This window comes from Polypterus senegalus, chromosome 15, assembly GCF_016835505.1.
Source record: "Polypterus senegalus isolate Bchr_013 chromosome 15, ASM1683550v1, whole genome shotgun sequence".
NCBI lineage: Eukaryota > Metazoa > Chordata > Cladistia > Polypteriformes > Polypteridae > Polypterus > Polypterus senegalus.
The window spans coordinates 41,881,104-41,903,420 of record NC_053168.1 but is presented as its reverse complement, the minus strand read 5'-3'; the positions used below and the strand labels follow the sequence as shown (position 1 = coordinate 41,903,420).

The 22,317-nt window shown below is 35.4% G+C and overlaps 1 protein-coding gene across 1 annotated transcript in view; it reads right to left on the bottom strand.

Annotated features, from left to right (window-relative positions):
- znf385d (zinc finger protein 385D) overlaps positions 1-19,681 on the bottom strand; it is a 333,314-nt gene extending 313,633 nt beyond the window's left edge. Inside the window, exon 1 of the mRNA XM_039737167.1 lies at positions 19,391-19,681. Coding sequence (XP_039593101.1) covers positions 19,391-19,400 — 10 coding nt within the window. The 5' untranslated portion in view covers positions 19,401-19,681. The remainder of the gene's footprint in view (positions 1-19,390) is intronic.
- Positions 19,682-22,317: the final 2,636 nt, after the last annotated feature.

Genomic DNA, 22,317 nt, shown 5'->3' with positions numbered 1-22,317 from the left:
AAATGACGATATGCATGCAGACAGACAGTAGTATTGTTTTTTTTCATAAACACAAGGCTATGCAATGATAAAAAAAATGTAGTGTAATCAGTTTATCTCAAATTCATTGTCACGTATGGTTGACAAAGTAAAATGAAGTGCAAGCTTGGCCAAGTGCCTCATGCTGCCACTGTCCTGCTACAAAAATAGTACTTTGTAGATTATGTCAAATATAATCATGATATGTAGTGATAAGCAAAACAGCTGAGTTTCCTTTTGAATAAGTTCCATTTCACATGCGATTTTGCAATAGTGAAAGTTAAAAAACTCCCCAGGCCCAAATACCTGTTTTTGTAAGTAGTTTTGGGGGGTTGTGTAGAAAGAAAGAAAGAAAGAAAGAAAGAAAGAAAGAAAGAAAGAAAGAAAGAAAGAAAGAAAGAATATTACTCTTTAAAGGTTTGGTCACACTGCATACAATACACATTTCTCAGAAAAGGGTCCAGATTAAACTGGGGGAAAAGTGTCTTTTGTAAATGGAACATGTCCAAACACAATCCAAGATGAGACAAAAAGACACACTCTAAGGCATACATTGTAATCCAGTGAGAGAATGAAACTGCTGCAGTTCAGTAGTTCCCCTGCTCTGTTTTTACTCTCGCAAAGCACCGCCAAAGTCACACTCTTAACTGCAAGCTGTCTCTGTGTTAAACAGCGAACCTTTGGCAAAGAAACACAGCTGCCCTTCAGAAACTCCTTCTTAAACAGTATTTCAATGAGAAAAAAAAACACTTTTACCTCTCTACTTTGCGGAATCAGCTGCAGGCTGGCACATTTACAGCATGAGGTTTAGAACATTTAAAAGATCGAGCTCCAGTCAACCTAACAGCTCACTCTCCAGTGCTTTTCCCTCAGACTGGGTCTGATCCAGTTGCTGCTTCCGAGCCGTTGAATCCGCTTGATGAGGAGGACTTTGTTTTCTTTTGAACTGGAGATGGGAGCTGGACCACCACGTTTGACAGCTACAACCTGTATGCTTTTCTGCTGTTGACAGACCCCTTCTAAATAAGGTCTTGTGTTTGTACCTGCCACTTCAGCAATAAAGATTTTGTTCCCTAAAACCTGTTCCCTTTCCCAGTCTCCTGTGCAACTCTGTGACCCAAACCTGACAAGTAATACCAGGAGTGGGGTGTTGCATAGATGGATCCTCAGGCTCAGCACGTTCCCCTTCCAGCAACACCGGTCACACCATATAATCACAAATGCACACCAGTGGATCATTCTCCAGGCTCATCTGAGGTATGTACTACCACCCTGGGATGAGATGGGGCGCTGGTGCTAACTATGTCATTTATTCACCACAGTACTGAGAAGATGACCAGTGAGGGCATTTGACTCCACCCCTTCCAGTTCCCCGGCTATGCATCCCATGGTCACCGGAAAGAGGCATCATTCAATAAAAGAGCACACCACAGGGCAGAGCTCCTTGACAAGTGAGTAAAGCAGGCATTCCAAGTCTGAGAAAGATTTCCAAATGATGGATTTTTTTTTCTGTTGCTTTCTGGTGCTTTTGAGCATGTGTTTTGTTTGTTGTTTTTTGTTGATTAAACGGGGAAGACTGTTTTTGCCCAGAGCATTTCTTCTTGTCAACCTGCAGTACTTCTCTCAACCATATTACAAAGTATATACTATATAACATATATACTCAGCAAAAAAAGAAACGTCCTCTGACTTTCAACTGTTTTTACTTTCAGTAAACTTAATGTGTAAATATTTGTATGAACACTAAAAGAGTCAACACCATAAGACATAAACTAAAAATGTTTCACAATGTGTCCCTGAATGAAGGGAGGCTCAAAATCAAAAGTACCAGTCAGTATCTGGTGTGGCCACCAGCTGCTTGAAGTACTGCAGTGCATCTCCTCCTCATGGACTGGACCAGATTTGTCAGTTCTTGCTGTGAGATGTTACCCCACTCTTCCACCAAGGCACCTGCAAGTTCCTGGATATTTCTGGGGGGAATTGCCCTAGCCCTCACCCTGCGATCCAACAGGTCCCAGACGTGCTCAATTCCTTCGACGATAAACACGAATCCGTCCATCACCCCTGGTGAGACAAAACCGTGACTCATCAGTGAAGAGCACTTTTTGCCACTCCTGTCTGGTCCAGCGAAGGTGGGTTTGTGCCCATAGGCGGCGTTGTTGCTGATGATGTCTGGTAAGGACCTGCCTTACAACAGGCCTACAAGCCCTCAGTCCAGCCTCTCTCAGCCTATTGCGGAAAGTCTGAGCACTGATGGAGGGATTGTGTGTTCCTGGTGTGACTCGGGCAGTTGTTGTGGCCATCCTGTACCTGTCACGCAGGTGTGATATTCGGATGTACCGATCCTGTGCAGGTGTTGTTACACGTGGTCTTCCACTGCGACGATGATCAGCTGTCCTTCCTGTCTCCCTGTAGCGCTGTCTTAGGCGTCTCACAGTGCGGACATGGCAATTTATTGCCCTAGCCACATCAGCAGTCCTCATGCCTCCCTGCAGCATGCCTAATGCACGTTGACGCAGATGAGCAGGGACCCTGGGCATCTTTCTTTGGGTGTTTTTTACAGTCGGTAGACAAGTCTCTTTAGTGTCCTGCGTTTTTAGAACTGTGACCTTAAATACCTAGTTTCTGTAAGCTGTTAAGGTCTTAACGACCATTCCACAGGTGCATGTTAATTAACTGATTATGGTTAATTGAACATGCATGGAAAACATTGTTTAAACCCTTTACAATGAAGATCTGTAAAGTTATTTGGATTTTTAAAACATTATTGTTGAAATACACAGTCCTGAAAAAGGAACGTTTCTTTTTTTGCTGAGTATATATTCAGACAGTCATACAGAGGTGCCACTAAACATTTATCCTACATTTTTCTGTAATGCACAACTCAACACATTCCATAAAGCAAGAATTTTGAAATTAAAATTTGTGCAAGCAAATTTCTGGGTTACATAACAAAAAAGAAAAAAACTACAATGGGAAAACTCACCAACTTAACTTTATGGTTACAGTAACTGTAGGACTAGCCTAACACAGTTTTTCTGGAAATATAACATTTTACAAAGTGAAATCTCGTGAATTATTTTTTATTTGACAGGAGCACATGAGAAGTGTTATTCTTGTTGACGAAGAAATATGGAAATTTCTGTTTAAAAGCCTTCATTTAATTGGTCATGATTACAAATAGCAACTTTTTTGTGTGACAGTCCAGCTCCATAATAATAACTCAGTTTTACTAGTATTTATAATGCTTAATTGTACGGCAGAGTACACGTATGATTTCACTAACCTGCTGGACTTGTCTAAATAGGAAACAGACATTGTGTGCAATATCCATAATTATTTGTTATATAGTTGAACACAACATCCTTGATTTAATAAATCATCATAATCCTCAAGCAACTTGGGTGTGCACTGTAGTGGCAGCATTATACTTTAGAATTCACAAATATGAAAAAACTAAGTATCGTTTTTTCACTCGTCTAACCAGAACAGTGGCATAGCCCATTTTTGTGGCACTAGCATCTGACACCAACTGTCTATCCACTCAAGAACTTGTACAGAGAGAGTGAAAGGTGGGCAGTTTGACTGGCTGAAATACCTGTCACACCATACCAAAAGTGTTAATAAGGCATGGTAAGGGCAAGCAGAAAAGCAAAAACTTGCTTAATCTTGACTTATATTTCAATTATAGGTGGTGAAAGCATGGCATGACAATCCTGCTGTCTTTATCACTTTTAAGCAGGAGATGTCAGAAAACTACAAGGAAAACTATTCTATGGCAGCCAGGTGGTTATAGAAATGTCCCTTTGGATTGGCTCTTCTTATCACTGAGAAGCAGAATTCACAAAGTGCAGGATTAACAGAGAATGCAAGCTGGACACAGAGAATTATGAGACAATACAAGGAACTGGTGACTGCAGAAGCCCAATGAAATACCCAGATATTTCCCACAACTGCTTCAGTCTTCCCAAACTCTTTCCCACGCCATCTTGGGTGAGGTGGATGTGGTCATCCTATGCATACCAGTAATGTTTCAGAATTGTCTAAGCCTACAATTCTGGAGGAGTACTTCCAAAATGAAAAAGCATATTTTGATATATCCACTTCCACAGAAAATAAACCAACACCAAAGTTCAGAAGAAATTATTTTTTAAGGGATTCAAAAATGTGCTTAAATAAGAACTATGCACTATGCACATTTAATTCAAATGAAAAAAAAAAAAAAACTTAACACTTAAAACTTAGTTCCCCATATGTTTAAAAAGGAAAGTTAGTTATGATGAGGACATTCAGATTTGTCACTTGATCCTAAGGAAAATTTTGGTTATTTACAACTTAAGCTGTAATGCCCAGGATGAAAAATAAGCTCTTACTATTTTAGGAAGAAAATAACAATTTTAGATCAATTACACATGTAAAACCAACATTTCTGCTCATCCCGAAAGATTATCTGGTTGCTGCTAGTAAGGGAGCCTGAGTGAGCAGGGTATACACATTTGACAATGTCAAAACCTAACTGTAAGAAACTGACATCTTATGCTGTATTTTTCCATGAGTAAAATTGACAGCACATTACCAAATTTATATTTATTTTATATTTTTTGTTTCTTTTGCCATCCTCTGTGAAGATATTTTCATGAGCTTTGTTAATTCTGCAATAGTGCTGACCCATGCATTGATGCACTGTGCTTCTTTGGTGGAAAAAGATCAGAATTAAAAGGCAATGTTAATTGTTCACTAGTATACATTCGCACTTTGACATGGCATCCTGGCTAAGTGTACGTGATATTAACATTGATAAAAGTAGATGTGTGTGCTCAGTTTACATTCAAGTCTCATTGTCGTTTGATTTAATTATTTTATTTTATGTAACACTAATGCTACACTTTGAATTTTAATAACAGTTGCATAGATTGTAGTACTGGCACTTTGTACTACAGGCAGCAGGGTTTAAACTTTCATCATACTTTCTTAAAGTTGCAGGCTTTGTAACACAAGTATTTAAGAAATAAATCTTACCATAGTTGTTCTTTTCTGTAAATTGTAATGTGTGGTATTTTATCTTGCATTAACACGTGTATTTCAGTACAGACCTCACATTCTCCCCTTTTTGTTTTTTTCATTCATACTTTTTGATTTTTCTTCTTTTCGAATATACTACACAAATCAATATATGAGTTCAGAATTCTACCAAATATTTTATTTAAGTTTTCAGTAAGAGATGTTTGATGCATTCCATTTATACATCTTTTATGCAGGGGTTAGTTCTACTTTCTCACAGCCTCAAAGAAAATATGATTCCAGATATTACAGTTTGTTCATTCTCTTTCAGAGGGTAATCTTCTAGGTTTCTCCCAGGTATGTAATACCACCACAAACCGAGAGGGGGCACTGCCACTAACTTTGTCATCTTCTTTTGGCTCCATAGTCCTGAGAAACCATGAAGTGGGAGCAACTGACTCCAACCCTTCTGGCCCCTGGAACCATAAAAGCCCAGCCATTTGGAAGGGGGTGTCAGTTGTTGACAAGTGAGCTGGAGAAACTGAGTTCCTTCGAGCCAAAGCAAGAGGCCTTGATAGGCAGCACTTTTCTGTTAGAATGTCAAAGTGAGAGATTTCTGTCTGTAACTGTGCCATTCAAATGCAGTTTTCTAATTATTCATTATTTATTTATTTATTGAAAAAAAAAAAACATTACATACAATTAAGTCAAACTTAACAAACCAGAATTCGATCCCCAACCAGGAGAAAAAGGGGAGAGACAACAACAAGAGCAAATCTTAAACAAACAGCAAAAATGGAGAATATCCTTTTCCCTGATATAAACACTTATTCTAAAATTTTATTAATTAGATCTTGCCATATTAAAAAAAAAAGTTCTGAACAGATCATGTAAGTGAGAATTAATTTTTTTCCAGTGACAGATAGCATAGAATATCAATAACCCACTGACTTAGAACAGGTAGGATGGGATTCTTCCAGTTGAGCAAGATAAGTCTACATGCTAATAGTGAGGCAAAGGCAAATACAATCTTTTGCAAATCATACATGTGAGGTTACAAATTAATCTAATTTCTTAAAGAACAATTTGTTAAAGTACGTAGAGATTCTCTGAAATAAACAAAAAAAAAAAAAAGCTTGGGACGGATGCTCATCTTGACAGTATTGATTCTCACTGCTAATGTGAAATGGAAGGTAAACTATCTTTTCACATCTTGTATATTTTTTTCCATGCAGATAGTAAAATTTTGTTGAAAAAGATCTCTATATTTACTTGTGTGTATTTAAAGTGAGCTTCTAAAGTAAATGGGAAGATGTTCAGTATAATATTATGTATAATATAATATAACAGTATCTTAACATCATTATTCAGAAGTGAGATTAGTCTGTATGATTCACATTGTAACAAGTTCTTATTTTTTTGTAAAGATAGTAATTAATGCTTGACAAAAAGTTTGAGGTAGAATGTTGTTGTCTTTAGCATCTATAAATGTTGCTAATAATAGGGGAGCTAACTTATTTGAAAATTGTTTATAAAATTCCACTGGGTACCCATCAAGGCCTGCTGCACTTTGGAGTGAGTCTATAGCATCTAGTAATTCTGAAAGTGTCAGAGGTTTATCCAGTTCCTTCTCACTAAGAGCATCTAGCTCTGGTATTTGTAATGCATCAAAAAACTCATTAGATTGTGTCTTATCTTCTCATAACTGACTAGAATATAAAGACTTATAGTATTTTCTAAATGTGTATGTTATTTTATGGTCAATGATTTTATCTCCATCTGTGTTGGTAATGTCTGTTAGTGTGTTGCAAACACCCTGCTTGTGGATTTGTGGAGCTAAGATCTTATTAGCATTCTCTCCGAATTCATAGTAGTGATGCTGCAATTTAAAGATTAGTTGCTCCATTTCTTTTGTTGTCAAGAGGTTACATTTTGATGCAAAAGCTGTGTTTTCCTATAAAAGGCCTCATTTGGAGACCTGGGGTCTCATGTATAAATGGTGTGTACGCATGAAAATGTTGTGTATGCCCGTTTCCTTACGCATTTTGAGATGTGCGGTACAAAACGTAAACTTGGCGTAAAAGACACACATATCTTCACTGTAGCCCCCTACCTTGTGTACGCAAGTGTTTACTCAGTTTTGCAAACTGGTGCAACCCAGCGCCAAAGCAATGCTACTGTTTCTGTGTCATTCACCTTTCTTTTTCATATTCGCATCAATGACTTGGGATTTATCAAATACGTTGGAATTAATTGCATGTCATTTACAAATTTAATTCACTTGATTGTAATCATTCTGTAACAATATAATCTTAACCAATGAATGGCCAAACTATGTATTTCAACTACCATAGGTTCTTTAGTGTTGTTAGAAGACATAGCAAATGGAAATATTAGAAGAGAGCACATATTTACACATGATGACAGTTGGCTTCTAAGTCGATTTGGGCTTCCAAGAGCTATCCTCTTGGGGCTATGTGCTGAACTGGCCCTGGCTTTACAATGGTAGATTTTAAGGAATTGTGCTGTACCTGCTCCTTTGCAAGTTCTGTTCACTCTAGGAATTTTAACCATAGGAGCTTTTCAAAGTGAACTTGCTGGCTGATCAGGTATCTCACAAACATCATTGAGTTGTGCCATGCCAGCTGTATAGGATGGTATTATCCGCTTGTCATCCAGATATATAAGATTTCCTTACATTGAGGATGAACTGCAAAACATCAAAGCAATGTCTGGTTTTCTTAATATAATAGGAGCAGTCAGCTGCATGCATATTGTTATTGCAACAGTGCTGGACAAGTTACATCGATCCATTGTGTCACTCAGCACTGATGCTACACTATAAAGGCACCTTCAGAGAATGAATTTGCTTATGCTTTATAGGCCACACAAAGTGTGTTGTGTTATGCAGGCACGTAGTGTCCTGTTTGCCTGTGCATGAAGAGATGTGGTATGATGAACCTGACCCTGACCCACCAAATGATCAGCCAAATCAGACAGCGTTACAACTTTGTTTGGTTGCAATGAGCAGAATGCAAAAACAGGTAATCAGATGCAGCATTTATTTTTAAGCCAATTCAATTAAATTGTGGTCAATATCACATAGTTCAGCCCTTATATACCTTAGTTCATTGGCCACATCTCTTACAACATCCACTATTGCATTTTGTGATTCTAGAACAGTGTCCGTCAGTACACAGCCAGATGATCGCCCAGCATGCGCACATTTCAGTTTTTGTCCGTATGTCATGTTTTAGTGTGAATTCTACTGTATGCACACCATTATACATGAAGCTCCTGGTGTATTCTTGATCTAATTTGGTAATTTCACTGATTGACTCTGATGCCTTCTTGGTTTCCAATATTTTTTTTGGGAATTAAATAATCTGTCCTCTTAAAAAATCCTTCATAGTTTCCCAGAGTATTCCTGCAGAGACCCCTGAAGATGCATTTGTCTATAAAAAATAATTTGCTTGGAGATTAATTCTATACAGTTCTCATCATTAAATGACAGGGGGTTAAGACATCGGCTACGAGATGAGAGAGTAGGACATAGCGATTTAAGCTCCATCATCAGAGAGGTGTGGTTGGAGACAAAAATAGTCATACTTGTAAGATTTGATAGTGTGCAATAAATTATTATCTCAATTCTTCAGTAACTATGATGTACTGATGAGAAGAAGGAATGTGCTGTTGAATTTGGATTTAAAAATCTCCAAGAGCCTGATAAGTTATGATCCATTACAAGCTGTGTGATTATTTTTGCAGTATTAGATGTTAGCACCACTGTAGTTGAAGACCAATCCAGGTCTGGATTTAAAACACAAAGTCTCTGGCCATTATAATTTTATGAGTATTCATATTAGGAATATATGCAAGTACATTATGGATGAAATCTCTATCTTCTGCATTAGGTGCGTAGATATTTATCAAAATTACTTTAGATTTAAATAAAGTACTCATCACCATGACATATCGCTGATCAGGATCAGATACTACATGTAATACTACAAATAAAATTGTTTTATGTATTAAAATTCACACATCTCTATTTTTCTTTGTATAGCCAGAGTGAACAATTTTGCCAGTCCAGTGACTTTGTAACCAAAACTGGTCCTTATTAAGCGAGTCTCCTGAAAAATTTACACCTGTTAAGTGAGAATTTTTTTTTTTTTCTCTTTAGATAGTGATTGAGAAATTTCTCAGAAAGTTCACTGTTTTTTCAAAGAGACACTGCTTTTAAACTTTTGAGGATATTTTCTAATCTAAAGCAAAGGTAGCACATTATTTCATACAATAGCTTTAACCTAGGTATCATATTATTGCCAGATATTATGGCAAAGGAGCCTATAACTATGTTGATACTTGCAGTTATTGGGGTAAAAGGATAAATGAGAAGTACCAAATATATTCATAGATAAGTTCTCCCACGGATAAGTCGGGACATGATTTTACAGTATAATATCTGGTATTTTATAATGTCGGTCGTATAAGTCAAATGCGGAAAACTCACGCTATTGGTACAAGGAATTATGATATGCTAACGCCCACCTGAGAGATTGACCACGGAGCACACTGTCCTTTTCTTCTATGCTGGTGCGGCAATGCGCTGTATCAGTGCATGCTCCTAACCTCTCTCTCTCTATTGTGCGTACGTGACCACACAGTAAGACCCAAACTATTATGAAGCAACGTTTGCACTGATTTGTATTTTTTGTATTTCACACCCACATACACCTTTATTGTAAGAGTACCCCTTATCTAAGATGGAGCATTCAATCAGAAGAAAATATGAAGCTGGTTTTAAATTAAACGTTGAAGTAGTGAAAGAAATTGGTAACTGCGTTGCTGCAACAAAATTCAATGCGTCTGAGAAACTGAAGCGAGATTGGGGGAGGCAAGAAGGTGTAAAATAAAAAAAGATTTAGTGTTGGATTTTTGAACAGGCGTATAAGTTGGGGTCTGATTTTATTATCGATTTTTCGGGTTTCATGACCCGACTTATAAATGAATATATACGGTAACTTGCTCTCTTTCTCCCAAACCCATCCCCCAAATTGCCCCCCCAAAAGATGCTAGACCACACTTCACAATGTCCCAGTCTTCTGACATGCTTAGAGACAGAGCCTGTCCAAAACAAACAAAAGAAATATCTTATGATAGTACAGTCCAAATACAATAAACCTAGGACATGATGTTAAACATTTCCCTTTGGGGGAGGAAAACTGAGATATCTTATAATAAAAAAAATAAATAAATAAAATTGAGATAAATTATAATAGTACAGTTAGGATGCAATGAACCTGGGGTATGACGTTAAACAGTCCCCTTAGGGAAGAAAAAAAGAATAAGATATATTATGATACAGTACAGATGCAGTAAACCTAGGGTATAATATTAAATAAACAGTCCACTTAGGAAATTAAAAAATGTCTTAATGGTTACCATAACATAAATATACTTAATAGTATAAATGTTTAATATAGCAACTGTTAAAAAAAAGGTAACCAAAGTGGCCAAAAAGGAAATAGAATATATAAGTATGACAAATGCTGTATTTCGGATAGACCTAGTAGCAAGCAGAATCTTTTTTTTACATTACCAGGACACATGACTCATGTTCACGTTCTGGACAATGTTGGGATCAGTGTTTATAGCTCTTTTTCTACTTCTTCAGGAGAACTAAAAATGTCGAACTGGCCATCAGAAAATACTTTCAGTCTGGCTGGAAACAGAGGCTGTATCTTATTTCAGCTTTGTTTAATGCTGCTGAATGCAGGTTATTAGCAGCTGTTGAAGGGGAGAAGTCTGGGAAAATCCAAATGAGACTATTTTCGAATATAAATTCTGTCTGAGAATCAACATCTTATTTTCTTTCACCTATAGTTTGTTGAATCTGAAAATCAGGCTTCTCGATTTTGAGGCATGCGAACTATAGTACTATGCAATAAGCTGCATAGATCTCAGAATCCGATTTAATGTCTTCTCCAGTTATTTTAGAAAATAATTTAGCTACGAATGTCACTAGGATTCGACTTTCACGTTTTTTTGGTAGACCTTTGATTCTAATGCTGTTTTTCCTGTATCTATCTTCCAACACAACTAATGTATTACCGAGCACTTTATATTCAGATTCTATAACAGTTGCTTTTTTGTCAACAGCGAATGTTAATTGTTTAACTAATTCAATACGAGTCGTAAATGTTTGCTTAACATGTTCCAGATGATCACTGAGTATTCTTATTTTATTCTCAATTTTGCTCAATACTTGCAGAATTTTTTATGGTTTACATTAAATTAATTGCTTAAATGTACCTACTGATCTTTTATTTCCTGAAGCAGCTTGTCCATTCTGATGTCTGTTCTGCTGCCCATTCTAAGTCAATTCTGTCTGTTCTCTTATGTATATCATTTATTTTTTCCCCCCAGAGTATGGTAATCACAACCTTCAGCTCAGATAGCTCATTTCCATCTTCTCCATGCTACAAAAGCAGAGTTACGAATCCTTTTGGAGTTGATTCTGATGACTCTCTTTCTGACCCTTGGTATCCTGCTCATGCTTTTAATATACTTGTAATTCAATCCTACCGGCTTGATTAAATATGGGATATCTCAGATAGATAATAAAAAAGCCAAATAACACTGCTGTCAGTGCAGCTCCGTCCTAGACATGCATCTTGTGCAAGGGATGTTTTCCTTTTTATTTTTGAAATAAACAGGGACAGCTGGGTTGGCACTCCAACATTTATAATAAAAATAATTAATAATTCTTTGCATTTATATAGCGCCTTTCTCACTACTCAAAGCACTCAGCAATTGCAGGTTAAGGGCCTTGCTCAAGGGCCCAACAGAGCAGAGTCCCAATTGGCATTTATGGAATTCAAACCGGCAACCATCCGATTGCCAGTGCAGATCCCAACCTGTTATTACCTCAGATCCCGTTGTTGGTGTGTGTTTACTTTTGGTTACTCCAGATTTTCTTCTACATCCCAATCTGGTCAACTGGCAACTCTAAACTGTCTGGGCAAGTTTATCCTTTAATGGACTGGCTCTCCATCCAGGGTTTGTTCCTGCCTTGATGGCAAATTCTACAGTAATGAGATCTATTATTCTTGAATTAGACCAAAGGGATTCATTAAACTAGTTGTTGAATGTGCAGCATGGATATTGATAAACAGACTTTAACATGCTATTGCTGTCTCTTGTTCAAGTCAAATAACAATGCTTAGAACCTTCAGTTCATTTCTTATGCTAAACTACTTTATACAGAGGCCTTTTTGTTCAATTAATGCAACTGAAATTTCAGATAGATATTCTCAAGCAAGCAGATTACAATCAACATGAAGAGTAACTACTAATTAAACCGTGATTGCAATTGTTCATTTTAATGTTATATTTAACGTTAAGAGTTGCATAGATCTAAAGCAGTCATGATATTCATAACTAGGAAAGATTTTACATATCATGATCATTTTTACTGTCAAAATAAAGGTTGTTATGATGTTATTTTTTTAATTTGAAAGAGAAATGCTCCATGTTCATAGTAGTTTTCAATTTTGATATCATGTCTTACAAAATAAGCTTGTTGCACTTAGAAATAAAACTAGACTTCTGTTTGCTTCACGATTATATTCTCAATTTGGCATGTAAGTATGTAAATTGAAGGAAGTGGAGGAGGTTTCATAAAGCCTTGTAATCAGTCTTAGTTCTTTATTGTTAAATTCAATAGACAACATGCCTACAGTGGCCTTTTAATGCATAAATGGAATTCTGTGCACAAAAGGTCTATAAATTATTTTAATTATCCTGACACATATTCACACCACAAGCAGGAACATTAGAGCTATTAGACATGATTTGTTGAACAAATAATTGGATGAAGTTGCTCGGCAAAGTGTCTGATGTTGTCTGAGGGCCACAAAAATGAATGGACTTTATAGATCATCCTGGAAATGATGTCATTACTATAGGCAATATGCTTTCACCAAGTTGACATACTTTACATCCGTAATAGTCTTATACAAATTATGAATTTTGAAATTAGAATTCTGACTTCTCTGAATCAAACTATGCCTTTATTTTCCATAGAACACCAAAATAGTTTTATTTGTTCTATGTTTAAATCTAGTTTAGTACACTGATACAAACCTAATTCTTGAAAGAGCAAACTATGTGAAAAAATGAGCAAGGGATTTTTCTTTTCTTCAACATTTTAAGTTAATGTTACTTTTTGTGTTAAACTCTTTACCAATGAAAAATTATTTACTGTATTGCATAGCAGAATTTACAAATGTAATAGAAACACGATTGCAAGGTGACATGCGTTGAGCAGTTTTTTTTTAATTTAGTATGTTTACAAAGTGTCAGGGCAGTGGATTTTAAAAGCAGTCGTTCTCAATTTCAGTCCTAGAGGTCCACTATGGCTGCAGATTTTTGTTCTAACCAGTTTGACAATCCGTGAGTTGTTGTGCCACTAACTGATCTCATTGTTTAATTAACTGTCTTTTTCCTTCTTTTACTCTGCATTCCCGGAAGTACAGTAGTGAGAGCTTTACATCTGAAAGACATATTGAAATTATTTTTATCATCAATTTAAATGCTTTCGTCTCCTTTGTCATTTTCCTGTTAATTCACACTTATTTCTGTGGACTCTGCTGCATCAATTCAATCCCAATAGTAATAATCAATGACAAACAAAGTAGACAAGGAGGCAAACAACACTGAATACTTTAAGGCTACAGCTGCAATACCTCAATGTCAGACCCACTAAAGTAGTCTTAGTATGTAACAGCTTGAATAACTGGAACATCTGCAAAAGTGGATTGAAAATTATGATGTTGATAATCCTTTAATGCTTGCTGCAATCCAATAAAAATTTAGCAAACCTAATGTTTTAATTCCTAGATTTGCACCAAAGCATAGAAACTTGGAAATACTGTAAGAGCTTGTTTAATTAAGGTAGGAACATAAATTGGTTGGGACAAAAACCTGCAGCCACCATGTCTCCCTGGACTGAATTTCATGACCACTAATCTCTAAAATACACCTTTTTCCACTAAAGTTGAAATTTATTTGTACAACGCTACATACTCTTCATATATCTATACAAAAATGGTTAGCAACTGAGCTGCAAGGATGTACAAAAAAAGTGCTGTTAATAAGCATAAAATACATGTAAATGAACATGATAATGTAAAATGAAGGTTTAAAATCTGAACTTTACTTTTAAATTTGTACTGATCACATTTTATTATACCATGAATGCTATTTACACTATATAGGCAGCATTTGTGTAATAATAAGGGATGCATTAGCATTATTAATACAGGCTAATGGCTTGTTTTAAAAAAATGATAGATATTTCAATGTGTTTTCTGTTGAACTATTCACACTCCTGAAATCAATTTAAATGAAACATATTTGTAACTTTTTCTTTTACCTAAAGTAAATTAACTTCTTCTTTTACCTATTTCCTTCATTTTTGCCCCAGTGTTTGTCCATCCATAATCTATTTACTAGACCTGCTTTTCTATTTCAGAGTTGCAGGAGGGCAAGGGCAAGGCACAAGAAAAAACCTAACTCAGGAATGGATGAAAATCCATTACAGGCAGTAGTCACACACACACTCACACACATGCACACACATATACATATTCATTTATTCACCCGTTATTGATAAATTTTGTATGTCATCAATCAAAATGAAAACTTGAATATGACTGTGGAAGGAAACCCATGGACATTTCATTGTTAACTATTTGTATGAGCAGTGAGACAGCCATCCCATCCACTCTACCAATCACATTGTGCTTGTCCAGACACCAGTGCTTGAAGTGGGCCTGTGCTCACTGGTACTCCATACTGGGACTTACGATTTACTGTTTGGAGTAATGGAAGTATTTCCATTTCTCACAATCTCTGGTACTAATTTTCTTTTAACAGGCTGCTATCCCTACCTCTATTCTATCTGACAACCTCGATACACCTGAAGTACTGCCACTTTAACCACAAAGTTACAGTGACATTTATCGATGTATTGTACCTGCTTATTGTAATGGAGATAAGAAGTGAATCTGTTGCAAGAGTGGTGCAAGAATACCACCACCTTACACTGACGGAGAGTCATGGCTGCTTTCCAGAATAAATGGATGCTTCTGTAGCACAATAAGCTAAATCATTGGTGATTATGCTCTGCTGGCAAGCTGTACAGTGCTTAACCATAGGTTGGAGTCACATGTAAGGACCAAATTCTGACAAGTGTGCTTCAAACAACTCTACTGAAGTATGTTAATTGAGGCAAAATAAAATATGACTGCTTTTCAGTTTAGTAAAGAAATCCTACCTGACCATCTTGCATTTGATGGTTGGAAGACTGGGGTAAATATTTTACACATTTAGAATAAAGGGATATGATATGGGTTTATACTAGGTAATAGTCATTTGTTTGATGAATGGATCTCATCTTTTAGCTTTCTTTATCTTAAATATTGGAAATTATCTAAGCAAAAAAATTGACACCTGAAAGATAAAAGCACATTCATAAGTTCAGGGTTGTGTAGGGACAGAGGTTCTCCTGGCAACACTGGGTCAAGGCAGGAATCAGAAACAGTTCTGGACAAGACACCACTCAATCGGTTGGCCCAATTATACACACTCACAGACGCTCATATTCACACTCGCATAGAGTCAATCAAGAATCATCAATCTACAGAAAAAAATAATACCCTTTAGAATTCTACATTTAGCACACAAACTTCAGCATAACTCTAAAAAGAATATGAATACATGTAAAAGATGTACAAGCTCATTACACTTGATATGTATTATTCATTATCATAGAGTATTTATAGGTTATTACATATATACATATATCAAACAAAACCCATACTTATAATGAAGTATTAGACTCATTACTTACTGGTTTAATTTAACAGAATAGTTAGTGGACATTCAATACACTTTAGAAGCATTACGAAATTACATTGTAATTGCTAAAAAAAATAGCCTGTTGAAAACTTGAAAAAGTACTTTACCTAATACACACATAAAAATATTTTAAATAAAAACATACTTGTAAATTTAGGACAAATCACTTTTCTTACAAAAGTAATACGATTGCACCATTTCAGTTTGAAGTTGCCTAAAGGGAAGACAACAGAACGTTTTCAGCTACCTCCAGCCGTGCTCTTTAGGCCTCATTTTCAAATTACTTAACAAATGCAACATTAATAAAATGCTGCAGGATTACAGCTCCCTCCCATTGCCTCCCCTGCAATGCCAATCAAACAATCAAAACAATCATGTTTTCTCCTGCTATGAGCCCATTGCTGGCATCAGCCTGGTTTGCTCCTTTAAAACTGTGATGTGTCTCATTCTGCCTCAACAGAATGTTCTTATGTTACCAATCATTATAAGCTAGAATCACTTTTTGATCAATTTTTGCAGTACCTTTGAATTCCAGTTGTATTGTCTTTTACTGTGAAAAGAGCTTAATTATTCTCATAATTATATTGTGTCTGACGTAAAACAATTCAGGCATCTTTGACAGATTCTGGCAGAGACAGGCACTTTCTCTAAGTGGTGTGGTTGAAACGAGCTTTAGAACAAAATCAGCTGTCAGTGACATTATGCCATGAGATGCCTATCAGCATGCAAACCGTACACGAGTGAATGATTCATACTGTATTACAGATCAATAACTAACATTAAATGTTCATATTTTACAATATCTTTATTGGCTGTTGATGCTTGACATTTCTCTGTAGATATTTGTTTATTTTTTTACATTTGATGCACTAACAAAATATTCAATACATTTGCTCAAGAACCGTCTGAAGAAGACAGAGAGGCTTAGATGACAGTAACCCTATAAAAGCCTACCTAGTCATCCTCATGTAAATCTGGATGAAATGTCTAAAAATACAATGAATTTACATTTTAATGCAAGAATAATATAAATGTCAAAATGATTTGTTTTCATGAGTTTTTATGATTTTAATGATTGCTTTTGGTAGAAGATATAGTGCCCCAGTTTGTTTTTTATGTATAGATGCTTATTATTTTATCATTTGGGCAGAGAATAAAACATTAAAAAACAGGATAAACATGAAATATTACCAACTCCAGAATCCCTCACGTAGAAAGAAAAAGAAGAGTAACTCGACACAATAAACCCCTTTTCCCCACACACCCAATATACTCTTACAGCATTTCTTCTATCCCAAGTAATCATCATAGTTTAGCCAAATACATGCGTTTATAATTTAGACTTTTAAAACATCATTTAAACATAAAGACTTAAAATGTTACTCAAACAGATGCACAGAATACACTAGATTAGCAGTAGCAAAATCCAATTTAGTTTAGCAGTGTTAAAAATGTGAATCTTACAGAGTCTTGCAAAAATATTATACTATCGTAGACAGATTTTTGATATTATACTTTATCAAGTGTATATCACAGCTGCCTTCTTTGCTATATGACATTTAATTATGTACATGAAATTAATTTTTCAGGATGATTTGATTTCTGAATGTCAACCATGAATAAATTGTAGTGTCAGATTTCTTTTCCATGTTCAGTAGATAAAGCTATCGTGAACAGTTATACACTATTTGGAAAAGTTTTTCTTATGCATGAATACATTATCAGCCTTATAATATCGTACACTTGTATTATGATTGTTACTGTTGTTAAACCTGCTTAATCCAGTTCAGAGTGGCCATCCAAACCTGGATTAGATTAAGTGGGTTTGACCATGGATGGAAGGATGGATAATCCTACACTGGCATTTTTCAGTGTACGATTATTTAAAATTTAACGCTTAAAATATTTTTAAGAACACACATGCTTACTCTTTGGCTTTGTTCTTAAAATATAATTTTGGATTTATATAGTATGTAAGCGCCTTGAGCATGGGATAGGTGCTATATAAATAAAATGTATTATTATTATTATTATTATGTTGTATTGGATTACTTAGGATTGAGTAAAGCAAATGTCATGGGAAAAGCTATATTCATTAAATCTTTTTGTATGACATTTTCAAAACTGTTTTAGTTTGAAAAAGATAATTCCATGCAAATATGGTGCTGATTATATTGTAGGTCTTTCACTATAAAGTAATAGCATAACAAATGCTCACATTGTGATTAAAAGTAGGATTAACAGTTGCAATTTATGTCTCTGTATTCAGAATTACTGTTCTTTACAGCACCAATACATTCATTTTCTGAACCTGCCTTGAGGGAGCTGGAGCCTGTTCTGACAGCATTGTGTACAAAGAAACAAATCCAGTAATCATAAGATACAAATGTTGCACATTACACTACTTAAATATTTGGCCAATTTAAAATCTGTCATTTGCTCTAACAGCGTATCTTTGGGGTATAAGAGGAAACAAACCGGACAAAAGTAATATAGGGAAAACTTGCAAACTCCAGACAGAGACCAGAAAAGCAAATGAACTCAGAGACTCAAAGTGATTCTTTACACCCATGTGCCACCCTTTCTTTAAGGTATGTTCAGATCTGTTTTATGTGTATTTATTTACCACAACCCGAGAGCTGCAATCTAATTGTTATAAATTGTTGCATTATTTTCCCTTAAATATGAGATTATGTAGATATAGATTCATGATATATGGATTTAGATTCATAGAATTATTTTAGCATAACTATGTACTGTATTTAGTTTGAAAAGGTTTACTCAATATCACATTATTATACTGTATACAAATTTTGAATAAATTCAAAGCATGATTATGCTGGCATTTTTCCTTTTCCCATCTAAGTGAATCCAGCTTTTACCTGTCTAAAATAAAAATGGACTTCCTCATCAGTCACAATTTCTTTCTAGTAATTTATTGATAAAACTTTGTCTGTAGCCCATTAGCATTTTTATACCATTTTACAGTCAGCCTTCATTAAAATGATTTAAGTCTACTGTTGTCTATTAAGCAAGAGTTTCACATAGAAAAAGAAAACAGAACACTTCTTCAAATCACATACATTGTATTGTGTTTGTTTCCCGCATGTATAGCAGACTGCTATTTTTAAAGCATTTTTGACACAGCTAGAAATAAACTATGGAAAAATAGGCAAGCACAATGTTTCAGACCCAGTATTTGCAATCACATTTACAGAGATAAAACCCATGTGCTCATATCTGAAGAATAAAAGAAAGGCATTGTTTTCAAAATAGCCAAAAGGATTTTAATGTGAGCATTTTAATATGAACCTGACAACAACAGTGCCAAAGCATGAGACTGTATGCAGACTTCTCCTTTTTCTTTAGTACAGGAGCAAATTCCCTAACAACAGAGCACATCTTTACAACAGGCACAGTCATAGCAGTTATGAATAATACTCACCGAAATACATACTGCTTCCTCGTTAATCAAACATACAAAAATCCCACTGTTTTGACTTTCCACTTCAGCTCCGGTATACACTGACACATACAATGGGGAACTTTCATTCTACATTCTCTATTATGTTCCTTTCAGTATTCAGTGTGATCATTGCAGCTCTCGCAGCCAGGATGACTATCTGCTGTCTTATCCCCGACACGCTCCTTCCTGACTATCATGAACACTGGCAGCATACGGTGCTGTTGCTCTTTCGGAAATCTGACTCCTCCTTGTGATATTCTTGTTGTGGTTGTGACATCAGTGCTGCAAGAACAAGATTTGTTTAACAGTCTGCTTCTGAAGTGCTCTGCCTGCACCTTCATTAGATTGACTTCAGTCCTATCTAAATGGCAGTTAAGTGCTTTAAAGAACTCTTTGAGCTTGCTTCTTTGTCTTTTAACTGACAACAAAGCATACTAGCAATCCTCACAGCAGGAGTAAAGCAGCATTACATAACATACTATATCCAGTGTATATTTAACAAAAGGCTTCTCACATTACATTATTTTCCCATTTAAGTGGCAAATTGTTTGCATTTGCAGATTAATGTTATATCTTCCTGGAGGTCAAAGCAAGGTGAATTCAACTATCGGCTCACATCTTTGTTTATTAAAAGATGTCAAGGTAGCAAATTGATCTTTTTTTACAAACAGCTAATCCCATTCAAAATATGAGATTTTTTCCACCTTTAGTATATCTTTAAAATCCTGCTCAAAGTGATGCATATTTTCCTTCTAGCAGTAGTAGTGATATGGCAGACAATTTGCCTTCAGCAGCTGTTTTCAATTAATTCTGAATTCACCCATCCCTCCTATCCTATCCCTTGAGCCAGCATTAAATAAATAAGTTTATTCCATATCTAAAACCAGCCAATCTCCAGTTTAATGCTGGCTGTATTCCACCAACTAAAAACACTAAATGTATTTTTTAACCTTGACTCAGAAGTGTCAGTTCTGGAAAAGTGCATTATTTGTCACCATGAATACCATTTAACTGTGCCGGTACCCAGAGGAACTCTGCAGAGCCACACGTGAATAAGACTGGAGGAACTTAATTAATCTTGCTGTCACTTCAACGACGCTTTTCATTAGTTATGGTACTATCTGATCAACCGGCTTTGTCTGTATTTGGAAAACCTTTTAACTGTTCTCTGGAAAGTCCTACATGTGCTTTGAAAAGAGAAAACAAGTTTTCACTTTTGATATTAAAAATTTAAAATACATTCACCTAGAAATTTTCATTACTGTTTCTGGTCGAAGAAAAACTGCCCAATGATAAGATGTAAAAAGTCAGGAACAACAACTGCAGAGATTGTCAAAATGTAAAACTCCTAAAATTCCTCTACTTTTTCCTTTACATGCATGAAGTCCTCTCAAGGTCACATAATGTAAAAAATGAAATTACCTGTTCTCTAACTTTGATGGGTCAAGAATGATGTTATTGTCCCAAATAAAATGTGTAGGGCTTTCTAAAAAAAATCTATTATTTCAATTAACAAAGAGTGCATTCACAGATCTGTCAGTTTTGTTTATTTTTTATATATCAAAAACACTCCTTCTCTATGTTTCTTTCACCAAGTCTCATCTCTTAAAAAGTGTATACTGTGATTATTTTTATTAGTAGTAAACAACTAAACTCACACACAAAATAAAGCTTGACGTTAGCTTATTATGAATGACTTTCTGTAACTAGCATTAATTAAATTAGGACCAAAAGCAAAATTATGTGTATTAAATGTAGGTTTTACTGAATGAAACTCTCATTGAATTAGTATTTTGTGATTTGACTGCAGCGATCATTTCAGCTCTTTATATATTGTCTTGGTTATATTTTATGTCATATTTTTGTTCTATTGTTATGAATTAAACTTTAATAATGAAAAATTATTGAAGAATGGAAAAGCCAAAAATGGACATTTTGAATATACTAAGACAATGTATAAATAAAATAATTGTATTATAAAGTATATTGATATGTCTTCTATGGTACTAATGTTTAATCATTGTAAACAATCAATAAAGAATCCTTTTCACATTATAACATAGCATAAATATTCATAACCCTAATTATTCACTTCAGAGAACCTCTCCTGACATCACTGGTCCATTGCAAGAACCAACCCTAAACAATTTATCATCACCAATAAATCTAACATGCATGTTATTGAAATATGAGAAAAAACAGCCACATAGATCAAGGAAAACAGGCAGGCAATGACTGGGCCATAGGATTTAACTGCAGGACACTGGATCTTTAACCACCTGATCTGCTCCTGTGCCATGCTCGTTTCACATTATGTACAATATGTATTTTCCTTAAATTGTTTTTCTCTTTTTATAGGTGTTTTAGTTATTTTGCTTTAACATTGCTTGCTTATTTTACTTTATAATTTGCTTAACATTTACTGTACTTTCTATTTTCCCCCAAATACAAAATTTACACTATAAAGAATAAAAGTGTAATGCAAATTTATTGCATTATTTTAAGTTTAGATGGCGTATTCTGCTGCATGACCCTTCATTCCCATTTAGGGGAAAAAATCCTACTTCACCTCTAGCAATTCCTTTAATTTTCCCTTTCCTTTGCAGTTTCTTTAATCTCATTGCACGGGTGTAAATACAGAGCCACAGTAAAAGATCAGTGTAAGTGGCTCCATTCACATCTCCTCTGCTATTTGTTGTGAAGTACATGCTAACCCATATTGCAGAACGGGGTAAATGTAAAAATAAGGAAAGGTTTATTACCTGCTGAAAAAAATGAAACAAAGGTTGGAATCAATGCTTCGGCTGTTGACTCTTCATCTGGTGTGTGACTGAAACGAAGTAAGCAGGTACTTTAGGATATACACTGGGGAATGGGGACGAAAGGGGTGACTGGCCAGGGTGCAT